The sequence below is a fragment of the Bubalus kerabau genome, chromosome 1 (genome assembly GCF_029407905.1).
Source record: "Bubalus kerabau isolate K-KA32 ecotype Philippines breed swamp buffalo chromosome 1, PCC_UOA_SB_1v2, whole genome shotgun sequence".
Classification (NCBI taxonomy): domain Eukaryota; kingdom Metazoa; phylum Chordata; class Mammalia; order Artiodactyla; family Bovidae; genus Bubalus; species Bubalus kerabau.
The window spans coordinates 183,945,896-183,970,739 of NC_073624.1; the positions used below are offsets into that span (position 1 = coordinate 183,945,896).

The 24,844-nt window shown below is 56.2% G+C and overlaps 1 protein-coding gene across 6 annotated transcripts in view; it reads left to right on the forward strand.

Moving 5' to 3' along the window:
- Positions 1 to 405: 405 nt before the first annotated feature.
- The window catches only part of CARM1 (coactivator associated arginine methyltransferase 1), a 43,721-nt gene continuing 19,282 nt past the window's right edge, over positions 406 to 24,844 (forward strand). The window contains exons 1-2 of one of the 6 annotated variants that reach the window (XM_055544964.1): positions 8,794 to 8,896; positions 10,458 to 10,626. In XM_055544964.1, the coding sequence (XP_055400939.1) occupies positions 10,587 to 10,626 (40 nt within the window). In that variant the 5' untranslated portion in view covers positions 8,794 to 8,896; positions 10,458 to 10,586. Of the gene's footprint in view, positions 715 to 8,793; positions 8,897 to 9,000; positions 9,116 to 10,457; positions 10,627 to 24,844 lie in introns of those variants that run through there. The other 5 variants (XM_055544956.1, XM_055544929.1, XM_055544948.1 and 2 more) reach the window with 5 other exon arrangements.

The window sequence follows — 24,844 nt, forward strand, 5'->3', positions numbered from 1 at the left end:
AGGGCGTGTCCGCAAGGCGAGCACCGCCCCCTGGAGCGAGCTCCGGGCCCCGCCCTTCCTGGGCCTCCGCCGCTGCACGGTCTTACAAAGCGCGGCCGTTCGGGGCACGCCGGGCTGGGGGCGGGGCCCTAGATCTAGGGGCGTGTCCGCGCGGCGGAGCATCACCCTTGACGTACGCTCCCACCCTGCAGTTCCTGGGCCGCGGAGTCACCTCACAAAGCAGCGCCCATTCGCGCGGGGCGGGACGGGGTGAGGGGGTCCGGCCCCGCCCCCTAGCGTGCTCCCGCCCAGCACCCAGAGCCGCCTGCAGGGGGCGCTGCGCCACGGTGGCCGGGCCGCAGCGGCGGTGGCGGCGAGGCGGCGCGTGGCCGGCAGGCGGCGCTGCCCGGCTCGGCCTCGGCCTCGGCCTGCTCGGCGGCGGCGGCAGCGGCGGCGGCCTGGGCCCGGGCGCGGCGGCGGCGGCGGCGGTGGCGGGGCCTGGAGCCGGATCTAAGATGGCAGCAACGGCGGCGGCGGCGGGGCCGGGCGTGGGCGGCGCGGGGGCTGCCGGCACGGGTGTCACGGGGCCCTGCGGGGCCGTGTCCGTGTTCCCCGGCGCCCGCCTCCTCACCATCGGCGACGCGAACGGCGAGATCCAGCGGCACGCGGAGCAGCAGGCGCTGCGCCTCGAGGTGCGCGCCGGCCCGGACGCGGCGGGCATCGCCCTCTACAGCCGTGAGTGTGGGGCCCCGGGGCCGGGCTGCGCGCGGGGGCTGCGCACGAGGCCGGTCGCAGTGGGGGGGACCCTGGCCGGGAGGGACGCGGTGAGGTGCCTGGGGTTCCCAGGGTGAGGGGCCCTGGTCCGTGGGGGCCTGATGTGGGGTCTGTGGGGCCGAACCGAGGGAGCTGGGTGTGGGGGGGCCCCCGAGTTAGGGGCGTGGAGGAACGGTGTCAAGGGGCAGAAAGAGAAAAGAGGGCGTGCGTGGTGGCCAGAGGTGAGGTGCCCCGAGTGCGGAGGGAAGCGGGAAGTGGGGGGGGGGTAGTGAGTGCCCTGAGATTGGGAGAGGGTGGGCAGGAAGTGGGGGGCCGAGAGTGGAAGGCAAGAATTCTGAAGAAGCCGGGGGTGTGGGGGCTGGGTGGGAGGGGAGGGGAGGGGGCCTGGGCGTGGGAGAGAATGGGAGTCTGGGGGCGGGTGTGGCCGCCGTAGCGGGGAGGAGGGAGGGGTGTGGACAGCCTCGGGCCATCCAGGGGACCCTCTGGACTGCTAAGGAAGGTTGGAAAGTGGTGCCCAGTCTGGGGCGGCCTGAAGGACCCTGTTCCACTCATCTGGAGGGCCTGGCATTCCCGACCCCCGAGTGGGAAACTTATGGATCTGGGGAGAGGGTCCCTGCGAGGGTGGTGCGAGCCGCTGGGTGTGCGCCTCGTGGAAACGTGGACGGCTGGGGCCCTTTCTTGATGCCGGGCTCCGAAGTAAGATGTAACACTGCCTCCTCCCTCGCCACGGTCCCCCGATCTTCCTTTTTGGGGATGTGAGAAACTGGTTACATTTTCAGAAGCTAGTTTCAAAACTGACATTTCGGTGTGGGGCGGGGGGGGGGGGGGGAGGATCTCAAATGTGTTTGCCAAGACCCCGCGTCTTTGTAGTTCATCCTTTTTCTTTCTCTTCTTACTCCTATCTGTTCTCTCTTGTTCTTATCTGTTTCTCTTCTCATTCACATTTTGTTATTCTGTTACACTCAGCTTTGTCTCTCCCGGTTTCTTGCTCTGATGTTCTCCGGGTGTCACTGAGAAGGCTTTTCCTGGTGGTGGTTTGTGTGAGCGTTTTGCCACTTTGGGCATGGGGTTTTCCGAAGGGAAGTGTGTGGAGCAGTTGGTTCCCACACAGAATTCCTCACACCCAGCATCACACCTCTTTTTGCTCCGGCAGAGCTGGGTCTTCTTGGACCAGATGAGGGGAGAGAAGAGTATGCCAGGTGGGTATCGGTGCTCTCGACAGACACTTAAGCTCTGAAGGGCCCCCCAGATCATAAGCACTGCTATTCATTCTACATACATGAATGGGCACAGCACCAAGTAAGGCATCGTTTCTCAAACTAGGGTCCCAGGGCTGATCCTCAGAGGAGTTCCAGGGGAGTTGTTTTTTCTTTGGTCAATAAACTTCTTTTGATTTTAGGAAAGGCTTAGATTTATAGAATTTATAGAATTACTAGGAAGATTGTACAGTGTTCTCATATACTCTCTTCACATCTTTCTCCAGGAGAGGTTTTATTATTTAAATTTTTTAATGTGGTTTTTAATTTATTTTTGGCTGTGCTAGGTCTTCGTTGCTGCGTGGGCTTTTTCTCTCGTAGTGAGCGGGGGCTATTCTCTAGTTGCGGTGCTCGACTTGTTGCAGAGCATGGGCTCTAGAGCACCTGGGCTTCAGTAGTTGCAGCACATGGGCTCAATAGTTGTGGCTCTCAGGCTCTTAGAGCACAGGCTCAGTATTTTGTGATGCAGGGGCTTAGTTTCGAGGCATGTGGGATCTTCCTGAACCAGGGATCAAACCCATGTCTCCTGCATTGGCAGGCAGATTCTTAACCACTGAGCCACCAGGAAAGCCCCTCCAGGAGAGTTTTTACTTTCCTGTTTTTGTTTTGTGGATACACTTGGAATTGTTACTAGTTATAATAAAGGAACACTTCTGTTTGGGGTGGTCATTCATAACTGAAGTGATCTTCAAGAGGAGAAAGTCCGCATTTCTCACACCGAGAGTCTCAGTCTGGAATGACAAAGTCTCAGGGATCTGAGATAATTCCCGTCCCCTTTATGCCCAAGTCACCCTGGCATGGAGTTGAGAGCATGGTCTGTGGTCTTGGCTGAGCCTGGTTGTATTGGTTTCCCAGGGCTGCTTAACAAACGGAGTGGCTTAAACCAATAGGAATGTATTCTCTCATAGCTCATGGGCAGAAGTCCAAAGGCAAGGTGCTGGCTGGGTCACATGCACTCCAGAGGCTCTAGAGGAGAATCCTTTCTTGCCTCTTCCAATGTCCAGTGGCTCCAGCATTGTTTGGTTGGAGGCCACAGAAATCCAGTCTCTGCCTCCATCTCCACATGGCTGCTCCCCTGTGTCTCTGTGTCTTTCCCTCTAAGGTTGCCTGTCACTGGATTTAGGGGCTTCCCAGGTGTCTCAGTGATAAAGAACTCGTCTGCCAATGCAGGAGACACAGGAGATGCCTGTTCAATCCGTGGGTCGGGAAGATCCCCTGGAGAAGGAAATGGCAACCCACTCCAGTATTCTTGCCTGAAAAACCCCATAAACTGAGGAGCCTGGCAGGCTACAGTCCATGGGGTGGCAAGAGTCAGACATGACTGAGCGACTAAACACGCACACATGAATCTGGAATCTAAATCCGGGATGATCTTCATTCAGTCGTGGGCGCTAAGTCATGTCTGACTCTTGCGACTGCATGGACTGTAGCCTGCTAGGCTCCTCTGCCTGTGGGGTTCTCCAGGCAGGAATACTGGGGTGGGTTGCCATTTCCTCCTCCACGGGATCTGCCAACCCAGGGATTGGACCCTTGTCTCCTGCACTGGCAGGTGGGGACTTTACCACTGAGCTACCTGGGAAGGCCAGGATGATCTTAGATCCTTAATTATGTCTGTAAGGATCCCTTTTCCACGTGAAGTCATATGCACAGATTCTGGGGGTTAGGGCTTGGGCATATGTTTGAGGTCATCCACTGTGTGGGCTGGGCTGGTGCCCGGCAGGTAGTTGGGGGCTCTGTGCCTCGGTCTCCTGGGTGGCAGGATGGAGGTGATGACAGGACTTGGTGGCACAGCGTGTTTGCTCAGGGAACGAACTCTTCTTCCTTGGAGGCAGCCTCTGCTCCCGTAATGGGCTGGCAAGGGCCTCAGAGTTGGCAGCCTCAGGGCGAGGCAGTGCTGCTTCCCACTTGCTCTGAAGTCTGCTGGGGGAGTGCAGAGTCTCAGATGAGCGAGCAGGCTGGGCCTGCTGGGCATGGACGGCTGGCCACGGTCCCCTGGGAAAAGGCAAAGGTGGTCTGGCCTTTGGGGGGACTTGGAGGCAAACTGCATTGTTGGGAGCCTCAGGCCTTCTCTTGGAATGAACTTCCGTCCCTGGACTCAGCATTTCCCATCCTGGACCCTTCTGGGACCCTTCTGGACCCTTCACCTGACCTGCTTTGACCAGGTGAGAAGGCTTTAGGAACCCTGTTCTGCTCACCTGTCCCTCATGAGGCGGGGTCCTGTGAGCCACTGGTGATCCCCAGATAGCTGACATTCGACTGTGTTTGGGGGGTCAGAGCGGGGCATGAGGGTCGGGGGGTGAGCCAAGACATCCACATAAATCTCCCTGTGCCTCACATCTGGGAGGTGAGAGTCTTGAGCACGGAATCTGACTGGTGTGAATCACCGGCTACTCAGCCTTGAACTTGCCATTTCACCTGTCACGATACCTGTTTCCTTACCGATAGCAACAGGTACCTGCACACGACCTCAGTTTCCTCCACTGCAGAGAGAATAGTGCCACCGGGGGCCTGGGAATATGGGGGAAGTGGAGCAGGGAGTCCAGCCATAAAGGGTAGGTTGGTCTACAGATGTTATCACTGGTGATGCTATTGGTGTGGAATGGTGAAGAGCTGGCTTTTCTAGTAGAAAGTCCTGTATGCTGTGGGGCTGTCCAGCTGCCTCCCATCCCCAGCAGATGGGAGAAGGACCCCCCAGGGCTGCCACCTCTGCGTCAGGTGGCAAGGCTGGGAGATGGGCTTCCCTGATGGCTCAGTAGTAAAGAATTCATCTGCCAATGCAGGAGACATGCAGGTTCAACCCCTGGGTCAGGAAGATCCCCTGGAGGAGGAAATGGCAACGACTCCAGTGTTCTTGCCTAGGAAATCCCATGGACAGAGGAGCCTGGAGGGCTACGGTCCATAGGGTCGCAAAGAGTTACACACAACTTCACAGCTGAATACCAAGAGCAACCAGGACATACAGGAGGACATGTAGCCATATTCCTTGATGTTCACATCCTCCGTGTGGGAAAGAGGACAGTTGTGGAAGGCTCTGGCTCAGTCACCCTGCGGTGAATGGTGACCCTTCCCCACCCCACTCTCTTTTTTTGGTTTTGTGACATCTTAGTTCCACAACCAGGAATTGAACCCCTGCCCCCAGCAGTGAAAGCACAGAGTCCTCCAACCACTGGACCTCCAGGGAATTCCCTCCCCACCCCTTCTTGCCACTTGATGTCACCCTGGCTCACGTCCATGGCATTGGCTAAGTGGCAGCTCCCATAACTGGACCACTTTCCCCAAGCAGAGGTGCGTCTTCCTGGGCCTTGAGGAAGCTTTGGCACGGGCCCTGGAGTTCCTGGTTGCAGGCTTCCCACGCCCAACTTGCCGGGAGGCAGCTCCTTGAGAAGCCCGTCGTGAGGTGGCTGGGGCCGTGAGCAGAACAGACTCAGTTCCTCAGGCCCGTGGTGGCCTTCCTGGAGATGACAGGGCTGCTTTTCTCTGGGTTCTCTGGCTCTCCCAGCCCCATTGGCTAGGAAGGGACATACAGCAGGGCTGGCTCTGATGGGCTAGATTTCAGTTTGTGGGGGGACCTGCCAGGGGCTGGAAACCCTAGAGAAAACCCCTCTGTGAAAACAAGCTGCAGGTTCCAGAATCAGGAACCCTGTGACTTCCTTCAAGCGCGATCCTGGTAGCCCCCACCCCCGACAGCTGGGGGCAGTTGGGGTGCTGAGATTGTGGAAAAGTTGGTCCTGTGTGCAGCCTTTAGGACATGCAGTGTCCAGCCTGGGGGACAAAGGTAGTCACATCAGAAGGCATTTACATTTTCAGCGGTGCCTGCCAGTTGCTACTGACTGCCGTCACTTATTGAGCACTTTCTGTGTGCCAGGCATGGATAGACCCCCGTGCTTTAACTTTGGAGGCACTGGGGAAAGGATGGTAGTATAAGGCAGGGCCTGTGGGCCAGTGGCCAACTTTTTAAGCAGTCAGAGCTAAGGGAGGTTTGTACATTTTTGAAGTGTTGATTAAAAGGAGAAAACCCAAGGAAAAATATTTAACGAAGACCATAGAGTCCTGCAAAAACCTAAGATATTTACCTACCAGTCCTTCATAGGAAAAGCTTGCAGACCCCAGGGATAAGTGAATGAAACAGGCAGGAGGAGGGGTAACTTGGGAACTCAGCCCCAACCAGGGTCGGTAGATCTTGCGAAGCTTGCTGCTGCTGCTAAGTCACTTCAGTCATGTCCGACTCTGTGTGACCCCATAGATGGCAGCCCACCAGGCTCCCCGTCCCTGGGATTCTCCAGGCAAGAACACTGGAGTGGGTTGCCATTTCCTTCTCCAATGCATGACAGTGAAAAGTGAAAGGGAAGTCGCTCAGTCGTGTCCTTGCGCAGCTTAAGAGAAGTCAAAAAGCCCTTCTCTTTGTAGGTCTGTTTGTTTTGATTGTGAAGTGTCCTGATTGATCAGGCCATATAGAGTACGCTTTCTGGACCATGTGGGCCCGTGTGGGCCAGTTAGCCTGACAGGTATGACCCTTCTGTGTGTTACCACTGGGCCTTAGAATAGTTCTGGGAGGTCAGGTACGGGCCTACCATACTGTTGTTGGAAGAGCAGGGGTGAAAGGGTTATCCTGGCTGGCAGACAGCAGAGCTGGCTGTTGGATGCTTTGCTCCCTGCAAAGTGGTTCAGTGGAACTGGGTGGTCAGGATTCAGTTTATCCATGCATTAACAGAGACCCAGAGTAGAGGTAGCTTAACCAAGCCGGCAGTTCATTTCTCGTGCTCTGGTCCTGAAGTCTTGGAAGCTGGAGACCAGGGCTGGTGTGGAAGTTCTGCTCGAGGAAGTCCTCACACCCAGGTCCTTCTAGCTAACCCTGTTCCCACATTCCCAGGGTCAAGTCTTGTAATCATGGCTCAGTATGGCAGCAGGAGTCCAGCTATTACACGTGGTTTCCAGACAGCAGGATCAAGGAAGGGGCAAAGGGTTCCAAGAGCATTGCCAGGTGTCTGTTCGGGAAGGTTCCCAGAAGCTGGCCCTGGTTGCTTCTGCTTGCATCCCATTGGCTAGGATGCAGTCACATGGCCACTGCTAGCTGCAAGGGGGCCTGGGAAATGTAGTCTTTAGTTAGAGGGACCCTGTCCTCAGCTCATTTCCGGGTTTCTCTTTCAGTGGGAGAAAGGGAGAACAGATACTGGGAGATAGTCACCTTGGCCATAGTAGGTAGGATGTGGATGTAGCCACCATAATTGGGCAGAACACTCCTGGTTTATGGAAAGATGCTCAATGAGGTGGGAACAGCAGCCTGGTGTGAGCAGAATGGAGGGACTAAAGATGGGTAGCAAGGTTGGGCCCAGGTCACGTCTCCCAAATGACAGGGCCTTTTCCTATATGTGGTCAGGAGTGCCCTGCCGTTTTTCACGGGGGCCTAACATGATAAGGATGGTATTTCTGAAAACTCTTCTGGCAGCAGGTAGCAAGGAGAGAAGCCACAGAAGCTTGCAGGGAATGTAACAGAAATGTAATCAAATGGTTTCAGCTTAGTCTGCCCCTGAAGCACATTAGAGGCCCAGAGTCCTGTTATGGTACAAAAGCTGAATTCCGCCCCTAGGGCAAAGGGCAGATAGTCAAGGCCATGACACTCGGCCAGGGGTCATGAGTTACCTAGCTAAAGGGTTTGTTCCACTCTGTGGTTAAAATAAAAGGAGGTTCCTGATATTTTTAAAAATCGGGTGATTTCCCATCAAAATCTGGCTTGTACTTCTGAAAAATCAGTAGGGCTGCAACCCTGGGCCCTCACATCCCCAGGCTGAGTTGGATGGCAGTGCCGCCTTCAGAAGGGGCCTGTGCCCCACATGGCCAGCGCCCCTTCCCTGCTGGTGGCCACCCCATCACAGGCCCCACACCAGTAGCCATTTGCCTTCCCACTTGTAGTGTACTGTTTTTTTTGGGTGTCCATCAGGTATGGGAAAATGTCTCTTAGCCTTAGCCCTCGCCCTTCTTCAGCCCCCCACCCCTCCCTCTAGACAGCTGTTACCCCAGTTCAAGCTGACCTGGCTTCTAGTCGCGGGCCCTGCCCACTGACTACCTCCCAAGCCCCTCCCCTCCCTCACCTCTACCTGCACCTGTGCAGGCCCACAGGCCCTCATTGGCAATTTGGAAATATAAAAGGTCTGAAAACCTGACTTCCTGCTCATTTGGCAGCAAGAGCTAACCTGACCCAAACTCAGGCAAAACCCCAGCCCTAAGTTGCCACATGGGGCTTTTTATACTCTCTGGTATCCAGTTGAGAATGACTGTTCCCACTTAGGGCTTCCCAGGGACACAGTAGTAAAGAATCCGCCTGCCAAGCAGGAGACGCAGGTTCGATCACCAGGTAGGGCAGATCCCCTGGGGAAGGAAATGGCAACCCACTCCAATATTCTTGCCTGGAGAATCCCATAAACAGAGAAGCCTGGCAGGCTACAGTCCACGGGGTCGCAGAGTCAAGCACAACTGAGCACTGCACATTCCCACGTTTGGCTGCAAAACGGTGCTTGGTTACAGCTGTTGCCTATGCTCTACTAGGGATAATTCATGCTGTCTGTACCTTGTTACCTATTTTCAGATGTGAGCAGTTTGTAATCTGAAACTCACTGAGCCCCACGTGTTTCAGGCCGGGTCTAGGGGCCTGGCGCGGCACATCCGTTGGGGTGATTGGGCCTATACGTGAGATCACGGGTGGAAAGTGGTCCACACCATGAGCAGCACCTGGCAAGCAAGCGCAGGCGTTAGGTGTGGGGGTCTGGATGAGGTGGGTGGGCGGGGCCTTTTGACACAAGGAGGAGTGTGGTGTGAACTTCGGATTCTGCGGTGCATTCTGAACCGGTTAGGTCTAGCAGCAGGAGGGAGGCAAGATAACTGGGCGGCAGGTGAGGCTTCTTTGCCGGGGAGCCTGGGGAGGCAGGCACCACCTGAGGAGGTGGTGAGTTTGCTAGGATGTCGGAAGAAATACCCATCCCAGGTGGGAGAGCGGGAGGGCTAGACTTGGGCTGGACTTGGCTGCTTCTGTGGAGAGTGGAGGCTGGTAGGGGCTTCAGGCAGCTCATAGTGGAGGCTCTTAACCTGAAATCCTAGGATGGTCCTGGTGGGTCAGTGGGTGTCCCATGATCTTACAGCCCCTTAAAGTTGCATGTGGTTTGCATAATGGTAGACGGACAAGAGTCAGTGGCTAGGACCTCGGAGGAGCCTCCTTGATTTCAGAAAAGGGGTGGCAGCACCTCTCTGGAGGGAACACTTGTAAAGCGCTTATTAGCTCCGTGTGCTTCCGGTGACCTGGGGCCATGGTGCGGCTCTTGGTTCTCTGCTTCTTTCGAGGGAGAGGCTCCTTTGCTTTTGATCCCCCTCAGAGGGATCTGTGACCTGAGAAAGGCTGGTGGCCACTGAGGACAGCAGCAGATTGCGGAGTAAAGCAGTCAGTGGGGGCCACGTGTATCTGTGTCCTCTTCAGGAGAATGACTATGAATGGCAGGAGCGCCAAGGGGAGATTACTGGATTTCTGAGCAGGAAGAGCTGCCCACTTTGGGTGCTGGAGTTGGGGAGGGGCCCAGGCAGATGACAAGTCTGGGGAGGGCCTGGTAGTGGAGGCTGGTGGGGAGAGTGGGGGAGAGACCTTACCTGGGATGGCAGGGCCCACCAACAGTTCTGTGAAAATCAGGAGACTCGAATTTTCATCCTTTCAATCAGAAGCACACATTCAGAGTGACCTTGCTGTCTCTTTATTGTAGTCATTACCATTTGTCTAACTTTATTTATTTATTTTAAATGTTATTTCTCCCACCAAACTTCTGATGACAATTGCAGTGTGTTAGCTATCTATCGTGTAACAAAAAGTAGTTAATGAATTATTGGCTGCACCGGGTCTTCGTTGCCATGCACACCTCTAGCTGCAGGAAGGTGGGGGACTGCTCCTAGCTGCAGAGCTCAGGCTTCTCGTTGTGGTGCCTCTTGTTGCAGAGCATGCATGGACTCTCAGGCACTCAGGCTCAGTAGTAGTGGTGCAGGATCAGTTGCCCTGTGGCATTTGGGATCTTAGTTCCCAGACCAGGGATAGAACTCGTGTGCCCTGCATTGGCAGGCAGATTCTTAACCATTGTACCACTAGGAAAGTTCTTTAAACAGCAAAAGTTTACTGAGCATCCATTGCGTGCCAGGTACTGTTTGAGGAGCTGAGATTAAGCACGTGGGTCCACACTTGGAGGTCTTGTGGGGTGGGAGTATGTGTGACAAGTGCTGTCTCAGCAATCTCCCTTGTGGCCAGTGCCTTGAAGGTAAACCCGTCTGAGGCTTGAGAATGCTGGGGAAGGGGCTGCTCGAAGTGGGGGTGAGTGCGAGGTACGGGTTGGTCAGGGATGGTCACCACTCAGAGTGTGGCATTAAAGCTGCCAAGGGAAGTGCATCGGCATGACCCAGACTCTATGCCTGTTTCCTCAGCTGTGAAATGGGGATCTTGGTAGCATCTGCCTTGGAGAGTTGTGAGTTGTGAGCTGATAGAAGTAAGGTGCTTGAAGTAGTGTCTGCTACTCAGGCAGGCAGACCTGGGGAGTGAGCCTGTGGGCCTGCATGGCCAAGAGCAGCCCATGGCCAGTGTGGCTGGAGCAGGGTGAGTATGGGGAGGGGTGGGTCGCAGCCAGGGCCTTGGCCTTTATGCCCAGAGTGTTGGGAAGGGAAGTGACACCCGAGGTGGTGTCTGGGTTCAAGCCCTCCCCCATACCTTAGTTCCCTGCCCCATCCTTTCCTAGCCAAGCGATCCTGGGCGAATGACTCAGCCTCCTGGATATCTCAGCTTTCTTGTTGGTGAGGGGGGTTTCACTGAGGGGTTTGGCTGGTGGTGGGTGGTCACCTGTGCCCAGACTCCAGGCCCTGTACACATCAGACGCCACCCCTGCCCCCGCCTCAATTCTGGTCTTGGGGAGCAGAAAGAAAGCGGATGAGGAACCTCTCTCCCTGCTTGGGGAGGGGCCGGAGTGTGGCCTCGGAACCAACCTGAAGAGAAGGGGGCAGGAGGCCGCAGCCTGACAGAGCTGAGGTGGGAAGGAGGGGATCTGGGCGCAGGAGCCACGGGCTCGGCTGCGGCGGGGCCGGCTCTGGGGCAGCTGGGGTCTGTATCTCTGGGCTAGTCCTGCTCTCCTGGTCGGCCAGGCCAAGGGACAGGCCTGCTTTGCATTCCTGGGCTGGAATGCTCACCCTTCCCCCTCCTGGTCTGCAGCAGCTCTCATGGGTCAGAGGCATCTGGAGGTCATGATTAGCATAGGCCACAGAGTCTCCTCTGATTTGACCTCATAACCCCAGGCAAGTGACCCTCCTTCTCAGTTGTTCCCTCCTAGAGTGGAGAGTGGTTTTGGGGGCTGGTGGGCTACAGTCCATGGGGTCGCCAAGAGTCAGACAGGACTGAGCGACTGAGCATGTGCACACATAGATTTGCCCCACATATACAGCAGGTGAATAACATGGTATAAGGGATCACTGGTCTCCTAAGCCTGCCGTGTGGTCTGGAAGAGACGTGTCCCAGGCAGAGATGATCCTGAAACCTCCAGATGGGTATGGGGCAGCTGGGAAGGCCTTGGAGATCCTGCCAAAGCCCTTCCTGGTCCCATACGGCTCGCTTCGTGTGTTCACCCTCCTGTCTGCTCACTTCCGGGACTTGCTGGGAAAGCGTCAGGATTCAGGGTCCCAGGAACACAGCAGGGCGGGGCTGCTGGCACCCTTTATGTCTGCTCCGAGAAGCCGTGGCACCTTTTGGTTTAAGATCCCCGAGTCCCTGACTTCCCCCACACCCACCTCTTTTGTTCTCTGAAAACCAGTTATTGAAGGAAATTGAGGCCAGGCTTCACCCAGGCCTGCAGGAGTTAGATATGGAGGCCCTGTGGGCCTCAGGCGTCTCCTGTGGGGGTTGTGCTTTAGATCACTGGCTTTAATTGTTTAATCAACACGCACAGATGCCCGGGCCTAAGGTGCACTTGACGTGGTGTGCACCCCAGTAACTGCCACCCGAAGTCAGACCTAGAACTTGGCCTGCAGCCTCTGTGTGGGTTTGGTTTGGTTGGCAGGGTATTCTTGAAAACTGGTCGAGACGGGTGTGTGTGTCTGGGGGGTACTCTGTCTCCTCCCCTCCCCCACTCCTCACAGAATAAGGGGAGAAACTCTTCCACTCCCTCTTTTTGTCTGTCTCTTTCGGTTGATTCATCACCCACAGCTTTGGTGAGAGCGGGTCTGAGCTGTTTTCTTTAAGACTGTTGGGCGGATTTGCTCCCCCGCTAATTGTGTTCCCGTGGCTGGCGTTCGTCTTGGCTGCATGTGATACTCACGTAACGGTTTTGTGTATAGAAACCTGCCTGACAACACAGGAGCTGGTGAGAGTCCAGCTGCAGGGACCCCGGCAGATCTGAGCTCTAATGAAAAAGGAATGCTCCGTCATCCCCCCCACAGGGGACACGTGAACAAATGATCAAAGGCAGATTGGGGGGCCTCTTGCAGATCCAAACGGGGCATTCCAGAGAGCTAGCCACATTTTTCGCTGAGCTGGAGGGGAGGGCAAAGGCAGGCTGGGGCTTCCAGCCTTCTGTTGTGTCCCAGAGGCCCCCTCCGCTGAGCCTGTCTGGTCCACACCGAATGTGTGACTGGAGGTTGGCATCCCTAGTGTTGCGTGAGTTTCGGGTTGGAGATGCTGGCTGTTTTCCTGGCCTCAGTGCCCCTCCACCCCCACCCCAGTGCCCTGCTTATCGCCGCTTTGAGGCCCTACCACGGCTGTTGTGGGCTGAGCAGCTGGTGGGCGCCGTGCCAGGCTTTTTACGTTCATTGACTCGTCTGGCCGTCAGAACAGCCCCTTGGGGAGCCACCCTCTTCCTAAGAGGGGAAACTGAGGCACTTGGTGGTGGCTGGCTGTTGGGTGCCAACCCGGCTTTGGCCCTGACGTCTCCCTGGGGGTGCTGGTGAAAGTCAGTGCCCTAGAGGAGAGGCAGACCTGGCCCTTGGGGTGTGTGTCAAGGAAGTGGCCCTGGTGGATTCTTCTGGAGCCCAAAGCCAGTCTTTCCTCATTCCTGTCTTGTTGCCGATTCCATCGTGGGTCGGGCAGGCTCTGTCCCCACTGGCCTGGGCCACATCTGGAATCACATCTGGCGAGGCAGCTGCTGGCAGGCTGGCAGGAAGGGGCCCTCCTCTGGACTCACACATCCGGTTCTCCGAGCCCAGAGGCAGGGCCAGAGGGGCTCCTGGAGCGCCAGGGGCCTGGCAGAGACCCTTCCGGCAGCCACGCGGCCCCAGGACATCCTGTGTTACCTCTGGGCCAGTGGACGAAGTGTTCTCTTTGTCAATGAGCCCTCCACCAGGACTGCAGGTGGGCCTCAGCCCCCTAGCTGGTTTCCTGCATCACTTCTCCACTGAGGCTCCTCTGTCCTGTCCTCCAGCCTCTTCCGGTTTGGCTTCCCTGGAGTCACCCTGGGCTGAGGGCTGAGGTCTCTCAGCTGGCTGGAGGAGGAACACGTTAGCATTCCCCAGACACTGACTGGCTTGGCTTCCTGTGCTGAGCGCACGGTCCCCGGCAGCTGTGGGAACCAGCATGTGGGGTGTCCCAGACACTGTGAGGGTGGGTCCCCCTGCTGCCCTTGACAGGCTTCCCCTATGCATCCATCAGCATGGATGGGGAGATGTTTGCATGTAATGGCTCCCGCCCAGTCAGAGCCCCGAGTAGTCTTTTCAGAAAAGCCAAGCCCTTTCTTTGTCTGGTGCTTCTTCTCTTGGAGTTGCCATTCCACACACCCCTCAGACTCGTTTTTGGGGTCCCTCCAGACCAGACCTACAGGACCACAAGCCTCCAATCCCTGAAGGCAAATACCATCTGCCACCCCACCCCCAGCTCCCATGAACCACCCTTTGAACGGGGTCCCTGCTGACTCCCTCATGAGGCCCTGCCCGCCCAGTTCCTGCGGTCACAGGCGGTGGACACCTTCATGACCCCTCTCAGCCCTTGGAGTCTGGCTCTGTTGTGAGCCTGTAGTGGGGACTCTGGGGGATGGTGCCTGCCAGCTGTGGTCAACCAGCTAGGCCTGGCTCTGCGAGGCCCAGGGCCCACATCCTTCCCTGGACCCTGAGCATGGTCCCCACAGCCTCCTAGGCCCAGCTTGCCCCCAGTGACTGGGATGGGGTGCAGCTGTCTTTCATGAGCAGCCAGGTCCCCAGGCTGGGCCGCTTCAAGCATGTCAGTTCTCTGGGCCTCAGTTTCCCCTCTTGAGCTTGAGCTCAGTGAGGAAGGTGGTGGTTGGGAGCATTAGCTGAGGCCCTGACTTGCATTAGGTGTCTAACTGGTACCATGTACAGCAACTGCTTCAAAGTCCCAGCCAAAGAAGAAAGGCTCGGCGCTAGAGGCCGACAGCACAGCCCCTGGAGTGAGGGGCTGGGGCTAATGGGTTTGTTGCCTCCCCCCACCCCTAATTATCCTCTAAGCCCCCCTGCTTTCAGGGGCCAAGGAACCGTGCACAGCTGCTGTTCCTTTTGTAGCTCACAAAGCCCCGGGCTGCCGGCTGATTAGCATGGATGGGGAGATATTTGCATGTAATGGCTCCCGCCCAGTCAGAGCCCCCGAGTAGTCTTTTCAGAAAAGCCAAGCCCTTTCTTTGTCTGGTGCTTCTTCTCTTGGAGTTGCCCTTCCACACACCCCTCAGTTATACTCATTTTTGGGGTCCCTCCAGACCAGACCTACAGGACCACAAGCCTCCAATCCCTAAAGGCAAATACCATCCGCCACCACACCCCCAGCTCCCATGAACCACCCTTTGAACGGGGTCCCTGCTGACTCCCAGAAGCCAGTGCCGACTTAGGAGGTTTGGGGGACTCTAGTGTGGCGCCTCTTCTTCAGCCTGCGGTCAGCCCCATGGTGGCGGGGAGGAGGCGGGTGGCAAGGAGTGGGCCAGCAGTGGTGGCTGGCTATTGTTATTATGAAGTATTGTCACAGGGATGAAGGCTAATAAGAAGACACCAGGAACCGCCCACCCCCACCTGGAGAGAGAAACAAGTGTTGCCTGTAGAGTCCAGGGCCCCTATCTTGTCTCCTCCCAGCGAGATAACCTTGTGGTCAGCCAACTCTGGTGGTCAGCCTTCGGGGCCCCTTTGATGTGGCCGAAGGTCCCACACCTAAAGTCAAGACCTTCCCAAGCACAGCGTGAAGCCGGCACCTCTCAGCCTCAGCCGATGGCTGCTTCAGGTCGGAGTGGCCTGCCCCGAGCCTGGTCTGGGTGCCCAGTAGGGTTGAGTCAGTGGCCAGGTGCCTGGTCTGGGCCCAGCGTGGCCTTGTGTCCAAGATTCTCTCTGAGAGTCCTCCTTTCCCGTCTTTGCCTCTGGTCAGAGGGCCTGGGGATGTGGGCCCCCAGCTGGATGTTGTGTGCCCAGAACACCTGCTGTGTGCTGTGGTCTTGGGCTGGGCGCAGGGTGTTAGTCCTTGTGCCCGTGCTGATTGACACGCTATTTTTCAAGACCTGAAAGCTTGGAGGGCTGGAGGGTGGGGTCCAGGTGGTTCGAACGTGGGTCTGGAGTTCTGGGATTTGCACCGCTGTGTGGCCTCCTCAGCAGGTGGAGAGGGACTTGCCCTGGGCTTCCAGGTCTCAAGAGGCCTCTGGCACCCTGGCCCGGCCCAGCCCTCTGCCCTTCCTCCGTCACACCCACTCAGGGGAGGGGAGAGCGGGGTGCTGGCCCACCAGCTGAGAAGCCAGTGTCCTCTATCCTTTAGCCCTAGTGGAACACTGGGGTCACAGGAGCTGAGGCTGCGGCGGGGCTGTGTGTGTGTGTGTGTGGCTGTGTGGCTGTGTGTGTGTGTGTGTGTCTCAAGGCCTCCCCACTGTCACTATTGCCTTTGTGTGCTTATCTTTCCGGAACATGGTCGAAATTCAGACTGCTCAGGAGAGTGTAACGTGAAAAGCCCGTTTCTTCCTCCCTCCCCATCCTGGCCGCTGCTCATCTCCTGTCATGACCTACCCACCTGGGCTTTCAGGCACACACGGGCTTTCAGGCACACATCTCCCCGGGATCACACCGGCTCAAGGTTGTCCATGTTTAAACCATGAGAGGGGGGTGCCTGATGAAAAACTACACCTCCCTTCCAGAGGCAGCCCCTGAAGTCATTTCGTGGTGTTTCTTTCTAGACAGGCCTTCCCCATGCCAGCTCGCCCTGCTCGTTTTTACGCCCGTCGCGCGTGTATTTTACACTGTGTATCCCTAACAGTATGGCTTGGTCATCTTAACATGGCGGCATCTATGGATTGAAGTCTGTGTCTTTCCTAGGCCCTCCTTTCCTTCACTCGTTCTGTAGGTACGTCGGTTTTCTGCTGTTTTGAACAGACCTGTATTTAAGTGCATCTTCACAGACATTTAAAAGTAGAGCTGTAGGATAAGGCCCTGCAAGGGAACTTGTAGGTTAGAAGTCTTTGGTCATGTGTGCTGGGAAGAGACGCCCAGACAGGGGCTGCCCGGGGGCGCTGGGGGCTCTGGGTCCCTGCGGGGAGGGTCTCGGATTCACCCAGGCCAAGGTCAGGCCCAGGAGCCCACGGTGACCTCACGCTCCTCAAATACCCTGGGGCTGGGCGGTGTGGCAGCAGCTGCTCCAAGCGTCTCGGGGGACAGCACTGGAGCAGCCGGCTGAGGTTACAGCCAGAGGGAGGCGAGGCCGCACTAGGAGTCCCAGAACCGTGGTGGCTCCTGATCATGACGTGCTTAGTACACTCATACTGCCCTGCCCTGTTATCTCGGGGAATCCTCACAGCAGAGAGGGTTTTTTTTTAATTAATTAAAAAAAATTAATTTGTTTGTTTTCGGTTGCACTAGGTCTTCGTTGCTGTGTGTGGGTTTTCTCTAGTTCTGGGGAGTGAGGCTTCTCTGCGTGGCTTCTCGTTGCGGAGCACGGGCTCCGGGCGCACAGGCTTTAGTATTAGCAGCTCACGGGCTCCTGAGCGCGGACTCTGTAGTTCTGGTACGTGAGCTTAGCTGCTCTGCCGCATGTTGGTTCTTCCCAGACCAGGGATCAAACCTGTGTCTCCTGTATTGGCAGGCCACTTCCCATCCATTGTACCATCAGGGAAGTCCTAGGAAGGGTTTTATCTTGACTTTATCCCCATTGCAACCCCATTGCACAGATGGGGTTCCTGAGGTTGAGGGTGAAGGCAGGTGGTGGGGCTGTCTGCCAGGCCCTCCCCGTGGGCTGTGCCATGATCCCCAATGGACAGATGAGGAAATGAGGCCCGAGGTCACATCTAGAGGGCGGCCCGTTAGGCCCTGAACTTAGGTCTTCCTGGATGTCCATTTATTTACTTGGCTCCCTGGGGTCTTAGCTGTGGCATGTGGAATCTTCTGTCTTCATTGTGGAATGTGAACTTTTAGTTGCAGGGACCTAGTGCCCTGACCAGGGATTGAACCCTGGTTCCCTGCACTGGGAGCTGGTGTCTTAGCCATTGGACCACCAGAGAAGTCCCTCGATGCCCCCATTTAAACCACTGTCCTCTTGGTCTTGCCCCCACTGAGGAGGTGGGGCAGAGGGGCCTGGTGCCTGTGGGAGATGGGAGGCTCTTGGAGGACGAGCCCTGTACCCTCATGCGGTCTGGCTTGGCTTGGATGTTGCCGCTGCCCCGAGGCAGCCCATGATCCGTGCTGCACAGGGCATTGTGGGTATCAGCCCCCTGACTTCCCTCCAGCCCCTCTTACCCTGCCTTCTCCCTGGTGCTGCCTGCCACCCTGTGGTGCCCAGGAGCGCGGGAAGGCAGGGCCCGGCCGGCTTGTTCACCGCCGTGCCCTCATGCCCACAGTTGGCACTGCGCAGGCTACAGGCTAAGTTGCCCAGCAAGCCAGCCGATAGCCCTGAGCAGAGGGGGAGGCCGCTGGGTGGGCCGCGGAGAGCACTGATTGCTGTGCCTTGTCCTCCTCTTCACCCGACTCTCCTCTCTCCTGTGCAGTGTTTTTCCTCTGGAAGGTGAAAGCCTGTGTTTTATTTGGCAGTAGGAGGCGATTTCATAAAAGACCTCACATTCGGACAGGCATCTCTCCCCTCTCCCAAGTCTGCCAAGATAAATAGCTTTAATTATTCCTCGCTTGTGGCTGTAATAGTTTTCCCGCTAGAGAGGCAGGGACTTGAAATGTGGCCCTTTTGTGTGTGGGTTGCTCCCTTCCACCAGCTGGCGGCTGCTTTTCCGTCTCGCTTTTCTGTTCCCCAGGAGGCAGAGAGCGCCCCTCATTCTCACACCAGGACAGACGGTTCTGTGGGAGGAGAAAGCTTGGCTCCCGGCATTTATTCCCATTCTGCTGGGCCCCTCTGACACAAGTCTGTCCAGCATGAAGGGCTCAAGGCCCCCTGCTTGTTCCAGAGCAGAGGGGAAGGGGGGACAAGGACAGGGGTTACCAGAGGGCTGCCCAGTGCCCAGTGCCTTCCCCAGGCCACACACGCCCTTGGCCTGGGCAGCTGGACCCCCCATTCTGGCTGCCTCCTGCACATAGGGGAGTGGCCGGGCCTCCGTGACCCCAGGCCCGGGGGTGGCCGTGCAGGTGAGCATCCTCAGATGCTGGGCAGGTGCTTGGCCAGCCATGTGCAGAGCCCTGGGTTCAGCTTGTCCAGGAAGTGCTGGAGAACCTTCCTGGTCCCCTGGAAGAGGTGACAGGGACGCAGGGAAAGAGAGGCAGGGTGCCTGGGAAGAATCAAGGGACCACGAAGGCTGGGGAGAAGGCCTTCTGCCTGTGGTCTGGGAGGTGGTAAGATCAGCATGGCCCTGTGGGGAGATGGAGGGGTGTGCCAAGCCATCCATGTTAGCAGGGCCTGGCAAGCCCCATAAGGAGTTTGACTTTGTTCCAGAAGGTTCTGGGGAACCACGGAGGAGTGTGGGCAAGAGAGAGACCACAGCAAGCCGGCTGCATTGGACGCTGTGACTGGGACATGCCTGGAGGCTCAGCACGTCCCTGGGTCATCTGGTCAGTGCCCTTGAGGCCACCAGCTTCTTTTAGGCCTATCTGAGTGCCAGGCCCCGGATTAGGCCCAGGAGTGAGGGTGGGGAGTAGGGCATTTCCTTCAGGCCTGGGGCAAGGGAGCCCCCGTGCCTCAGTGTCCCTGCCCTATTCGGCTGCTCCAGGTTCCATGGTGCTATCCAAGGAGCCAACAAGAAGGGGCCTCAGGGTGGTGCTGTGCTGGGCGGGGAGGAGGCAGCTTGTCCCCGAGAACTGCTTGCTTCCCAGTCTCCGTCTTCTTCTGCCTGGCTGGCAGCCCTCCAGCCCTGGCCTCTCCTGGCACGGGGTCCCTTTGGGTGGTTCACCAGGGTTCACCGGGGCCTCTCTCAGCTCCTCCACAGCCTCCCTGCAAATCGCTCGTCTTGCCTGGGAACCCCTGCAACCTCCCTGGGCTGTAGCCAGGATTCCCAGTCACCTCCCATTCTCCTTGCTGGGCCCCTGCAAGGGAGAACTCCATGCCCGTGTGTGTCCCCTGCTCTCAATACTCACTTAGCACTTGAGATCACCGCCAAGCAATTCTCCAGCACCAGCTGGGCCTCCTGCAGTTCAGCTCCATTCTGACCCTGTCTCCCTGGAGGTAGTGTCAGATCACACAAGTTGAGGGCTCAGTACCACCAGACTGTGCACACCCCACTTGAGACGCCAGGCACAACCTCATTTGGGTCACTGGTGTTTCCAATCAAGTTGCTGTATAAATCGGAGATTCCTAGGATCTTGTCCTCAAGTTCGATTAACTTGCTGCAGCAGCTCAGGAAGAGACTGCGCTTACTAGACGACTGGTTGACATGAGAGGATGCAGCCCAGGCCCGCCAGATGGAAGAGCCAAGCAGGGTGAGGCGGGGGTGGGGGGGCAGGCCTGCCGCGTCCCCTGGGGGTGCCAACCTCCTGGCACGCCGCGTGCTTGCCAGCCCAGAAGCTCTCCTATACCCTGTCCTTTTGGGGTTTTATGGAGGCTTCATTGTATAGGTACGATTGATTTAACCATTGGCCTTTGGCGGCTGAGGAGGGCGGACTGAAAGTTGCAACTAATTGCTAAGCTGGTCCTGAAATGGCTTTCTAAAGTCATATACCCCAGGGTGCTTGAAGGGGGTGTCACGTGAATCACAGAAGACACCTTTATTGCTCTTTAGTTTATTTAAGCTTTTTATAAAAAATAATTTTTATCTGTTTATTTTTGGCTATGCTGGGTCTTTGTTGCTGTGTGGGCTTTGCTCTAGTTGCAGCAAGTGGGGGCTCCTCTCTAGTTGGGGTGCACAGGCTTTTTCCGTGTAGTGGCATCTCTTGTTGCAGAGCACAGGCTCTAGGGCGCATGGGCTTCTGTAGTTGTGGTTCCCGGGCTCTAGAGCACAGGCTCAGTAGTTGGGGTGCACAGGTTTAGTTGCTGTGCGGCATGTGGAATTTTCCTGGACCAGGAATTGAACCCGTGTCTCCTGCATTGGCAGGCAGATTCTTTACTGCTGAGCCACCAGGAAAGCCCACGTTTATTGCTCTTAATCACTTGAGAAATTGCAAGTTTTAGGAGCTCAGTGCCAAGAAAGACAACTAAATACATGTTTATTGTTAATCAGCATATCATAGCTCCCTTTCCTCTGTGTTCCCACGTGTCATTTCCTCTCGCTGAAGAATTTGTTCCAGTCTCTTTCCCTGGCTGAGTCAGGTGCCATCTCTGCTGCTGCTAAGTCGCTTCAGTCGTGTCCGACTCTTCGTGACCCCATGTACTGCAGCCTACCAGGCTCCTCTGTCCATGGGATTTTCCAGGCAAGAGTATTGGAGTGGGTTGCCATTGCCTTCTTCAGGTGCCATCTCTAGCCTCCCACTATACCCCTGTGTCCCTGGCCTCAGTCCCCATCACCTGGGGATCCTCGTCACTGGCCACCCGGCTCTCCTCACTCTCTCAGGGATGGGGAGGGTGTCTCCCTGCACACCATTGTAATACAGTCTTATTGGCACATAGCCACGCTCCTTTGCTCCTTTACGTAGTGTCTGCAGTGGATTGGAGTCACTGTATGTGCGTGTGTGTGCTCAATTGCTCAGTCAGGTCCGATTCTTTGACACTTTGGACTGCAACTTGCCAGGCTCCTCTGTGGGAAATTTCAGGCAAGAACACAAGAGGGTTCCATTTCCTCCTCCAGGGGATCTTCCTGACCCAGGAATTCAACCTATGTCTCCTGCATCTCCTGCATTGCAGGCAGATTCTTTACCGAGCCATCAGGGAAGCCCCTGAGTTACAGTAGCAGAGATTAAATGGCCTGAAAAATGTTGGGTCCTTTACAGATAAAGCTGTGGCCACAACTCCCTAGTGCTGGCTCAAGGAAGCTCAGAGAGGTGGTGTGCACACCACTTAGGAGCACAGACCCTGGGGCCAGTAGGCTCAGCCACTCGCTGTGTGACCTGGAGCAAGAAACCTAACCTGTCTGAGCGAGCCCCTTTTCTCCTCTGAGCCTTTGGGGTGGTAACAGGAGGTATGAGGCTTTTGTGTAGAGTCCATGAAAAGTGCAGGAGCAGAGCCTGGCACCTGGGAAGTTGTCTGATGTGTTAGCCCCGTCTCACCTCAGCAGGGTGTGGGTGGGTGCTAGCAGCTTGTGGAAACTTGGCCTCTGTGACTTGGACACTTGGGGGCCTTGCTGCCCGGAGAGCAAGACTGGTAGGGTGTTTTTCCAGGCCCCCCACCACACCCCCAGAGCACTGCGTTCCCTGTAGAGTTGTCCCTGGTGATTCTGGCCCCTCGACCCCTGGCCCCGGAGCCTCAGCGGAACAGACTTCACAGTGTGGTGGGTGGGCGGCCAGCCCAGGGTGTCAGGCTGGGTCCAGGAGCAGGGCAGGCATGCTTGCGGTAGCTGTGGCCTGACTAGTGCTCCTTGATCTGAGTTCGTTTCCCTGTTGAGAGCCCGTCTTGGTGAGCTTCCTCGGAGCCTTCATTTCTCAGCCCGCCAGTCCCATCACTGCAGGGAGGAGGGACACGGGCCCTGCTCAACTTGGCTGGGAGGGTACCCTGCACACCCTCCCAGCCCAAAGCCCCCTTCGTAGTACCCCCTGCAGGTAGATCGACAGGGCGGCCTGCCAGCCCTCCTCTCTGCTCCGTGCCTGCCAAGGTGATGAAGGGTGGTACGTTCTAGGTCAGTTTCTGGAAGCAGAGCCCAGAGACCAGTTCTGCCCCTTCCACGGCTCACCTGCAGCTGGGTCCAGGCCCTGTGGGCTCCAGGCCCCTTTCCTGGGGGAAGAAGCCCCCTCCTGGGAACCCCTCCCCCTGGGGGGCCAGGAGGCAGGCTGTGCCTGAGCCCCAGCCTCAGGGAGGTGCGTGGAGAGGGGAACCATTGGCCCAGCGCAGCCAGCTCTGTCCATTGTCCTGAGGGCCCCTCCCAGTGAGGCGGGGAGAGGGGAAGTACAAGTGCAAAGGTCGAAGCCCTGCCCACTGTGGGAACTGGGGCGCTAGTTTGGCCTTGGGAAGGGGCTGGGAGGGGAGGTCCTTGACTGCCAGTCCAAGAGCTCTGATTTCTCCAGAGGCTTTTAAAAAAGACAGGAGCTTGATTCAACTTTTTTTTTTCTTTTGGTTTTTCAGATATTTTCCGACCATCCCCTGCGTACCAGGGACTGACCTCTGGTTGTATAGCTATGATTATACAAAATGCTGGTCCTGTGGGTGTTGGGGGGCCCACCCATGATGAGACCACTCAGGCTGTCCTTCGCCCTGGCTTCCCTGTCCCGGGCCCCTGGATGAAGCCAAGCTTCCCTTGGCCATAGGTCCTTGTGGTCGCCTGCCTGGCGCCAGGCCGCCGGGCAGCTGCTTGGGTTGCCAGGCTCTTCTGGTCTGGCAAAAAGGGAGACAGGCCTTCCCTGGTCTGTTTGCCACCATGTGGGAGTAGCTGACAGATTGGCTTTATTTTCTGACCCAGAAGCAGCCATGGGTACTGCGTCAAGGTTTTAGGTCCGTTCCTGAGACCCATTTACAGTTGGACTCAGGGGCACCTTGTCTTGGGCCCCCTGTGGGTGCGGCCTGGCCGTGACCCTGGGGCTGCCCCCCCTAGTCCCCTCTTCCCTCCTGCCCGCTGTCAGGAGGCTACCCATGCCCTGCTCACCTTTCTCACCCCCAGGAGGTGGCGCCTGGCTCCTGAGGTGTGTGGTGGTCTGGTGGAAACCTAGGTTGTGGCCTCAGGAGCCTCCTCCAGGCTGTGGACCAGGCTTAGGGCTCAGACCAAACCAGGGGTGAGCAGGGGGCCCAGTGAATGCCCGTTGGCCCTTCATATCCAGACTCATGCATTGGGAAAGTTTTGCTTTTTCTATTGAGATAAAATTCACATAACAAAAAACAATTCAGTGGCTTTTAGTATACTCAAAGTATCCGGTCACCACCACCTCTATTTCCAAAATATTTTCATCAGTTCAAAAAGAAAACCTTGTTTCCATTAGGCAGTTATTCCCCATTCTCCTACCCTCAGCCCCTGGTAGCCACCAATTTACTTTCTGTCTCTGCATTTACTAACTCTGGATGTCCCAGATAAATGGGATCGTACACCTGTGACCTTTTGTGTCTGGCCTCTTTCACTTGGCATCAAGTTTCTGAAGCTCATCCACGGGGTAGCAGGTGTCAGGACTTCATTTCTTTCTATGGCTGAGTAATATTCTATTCTGTGGTTGGACCGCATTTTCTTTATCCAGTCATCAGTGGATGGACATCTGAGCTGTTTTGAATAGTGACATTTTGAATATTTGCATACAAGTATTCGTTTGAATATCAGCTTTCAGTTCTTTGGGGTATATACCTAGGAGTGGGATTGCTGAGTCAAATGGTAATTCTGTGCGGCCGTCCCATTCTGAGTTCCCACCAGCAGGGTCTGAGAGTTTCAGTTTCTCACCAGCATGTGTTATTTCCCAGTTTTGTTTAAAATTGTAGCCATCCTGCTGGGTGAGCAGCAGCCTCTGACTATGGTTTGAGTTCCAGGTGCCTAATGGATAATGCTGGGAGGGATTGGGGGCAGGAGGAGAAGGGGACGACAGAGGATGAGATGGCTGGATGGCATCACTGACTCAATGGACATGAGTCTGAGTGGACTCCGGGGGTTGGTGATGGACAGGGAGGCCTGGCGTGCTGCGATTCATGGGGTCGCAAAGAGTCGGACACAACTGAGCGACTGAACTGAAATGAATGGATAATGCTGTGCATCCTTTCACATGCTGGTCATTTGTATATCTTGGGAGAAACATTTCTTCAAGTCTTCTGCCCATTTTGTGAATTGGGTTATCTTTTAGTTGTTGAGTTCTTTATATATTCTGGACACTAGATTCTTATCAGATATATGATTTGTAAATATCTTCTCCCATTCTGTAGGTTGTTTTTTCACTTTTTTGATACTGTCCTTTGATGCGAAAAGCTTATATGTGTGAAAAGTGAAAGTGAAGTCGATCAGTCATGTCTGACTCTTTGCGACCCCATGGACTGCAGCCTACCAGGCTCCTCCGTCCATGGGATTCTCCAGGCAAGAATACTGGAGCGAGTTGTCATTTCCTTCTCCAGGGGATCTTCCCGACCCAGGGATCGAACCCAGGTCTCCCACATTGCAGGCAGACGCTTTAACCTCTGAGCCACCAGGGAAGCCCTTATGTGTGTGTGTGTTATTAATTCTTTTTTGGGCCACAGCACATGGCTTGTGGGATTGTAGTTCCCTGACCTGGACCCATGGCAGTGAAAGTATAGAGTCTTAACCTCTGGACTGCCAGGGAATTCTTCTAAAAGTTTATAATTTTGATGAAGTCCCATGTATGTAGTTTTCCTTTTGAAACTCTTTGCTTTTGGCGTCATCTTGAGGAATCCATTGCAAAATCCCAGGTCTCGGAGCTTGACCCCTGTCTTC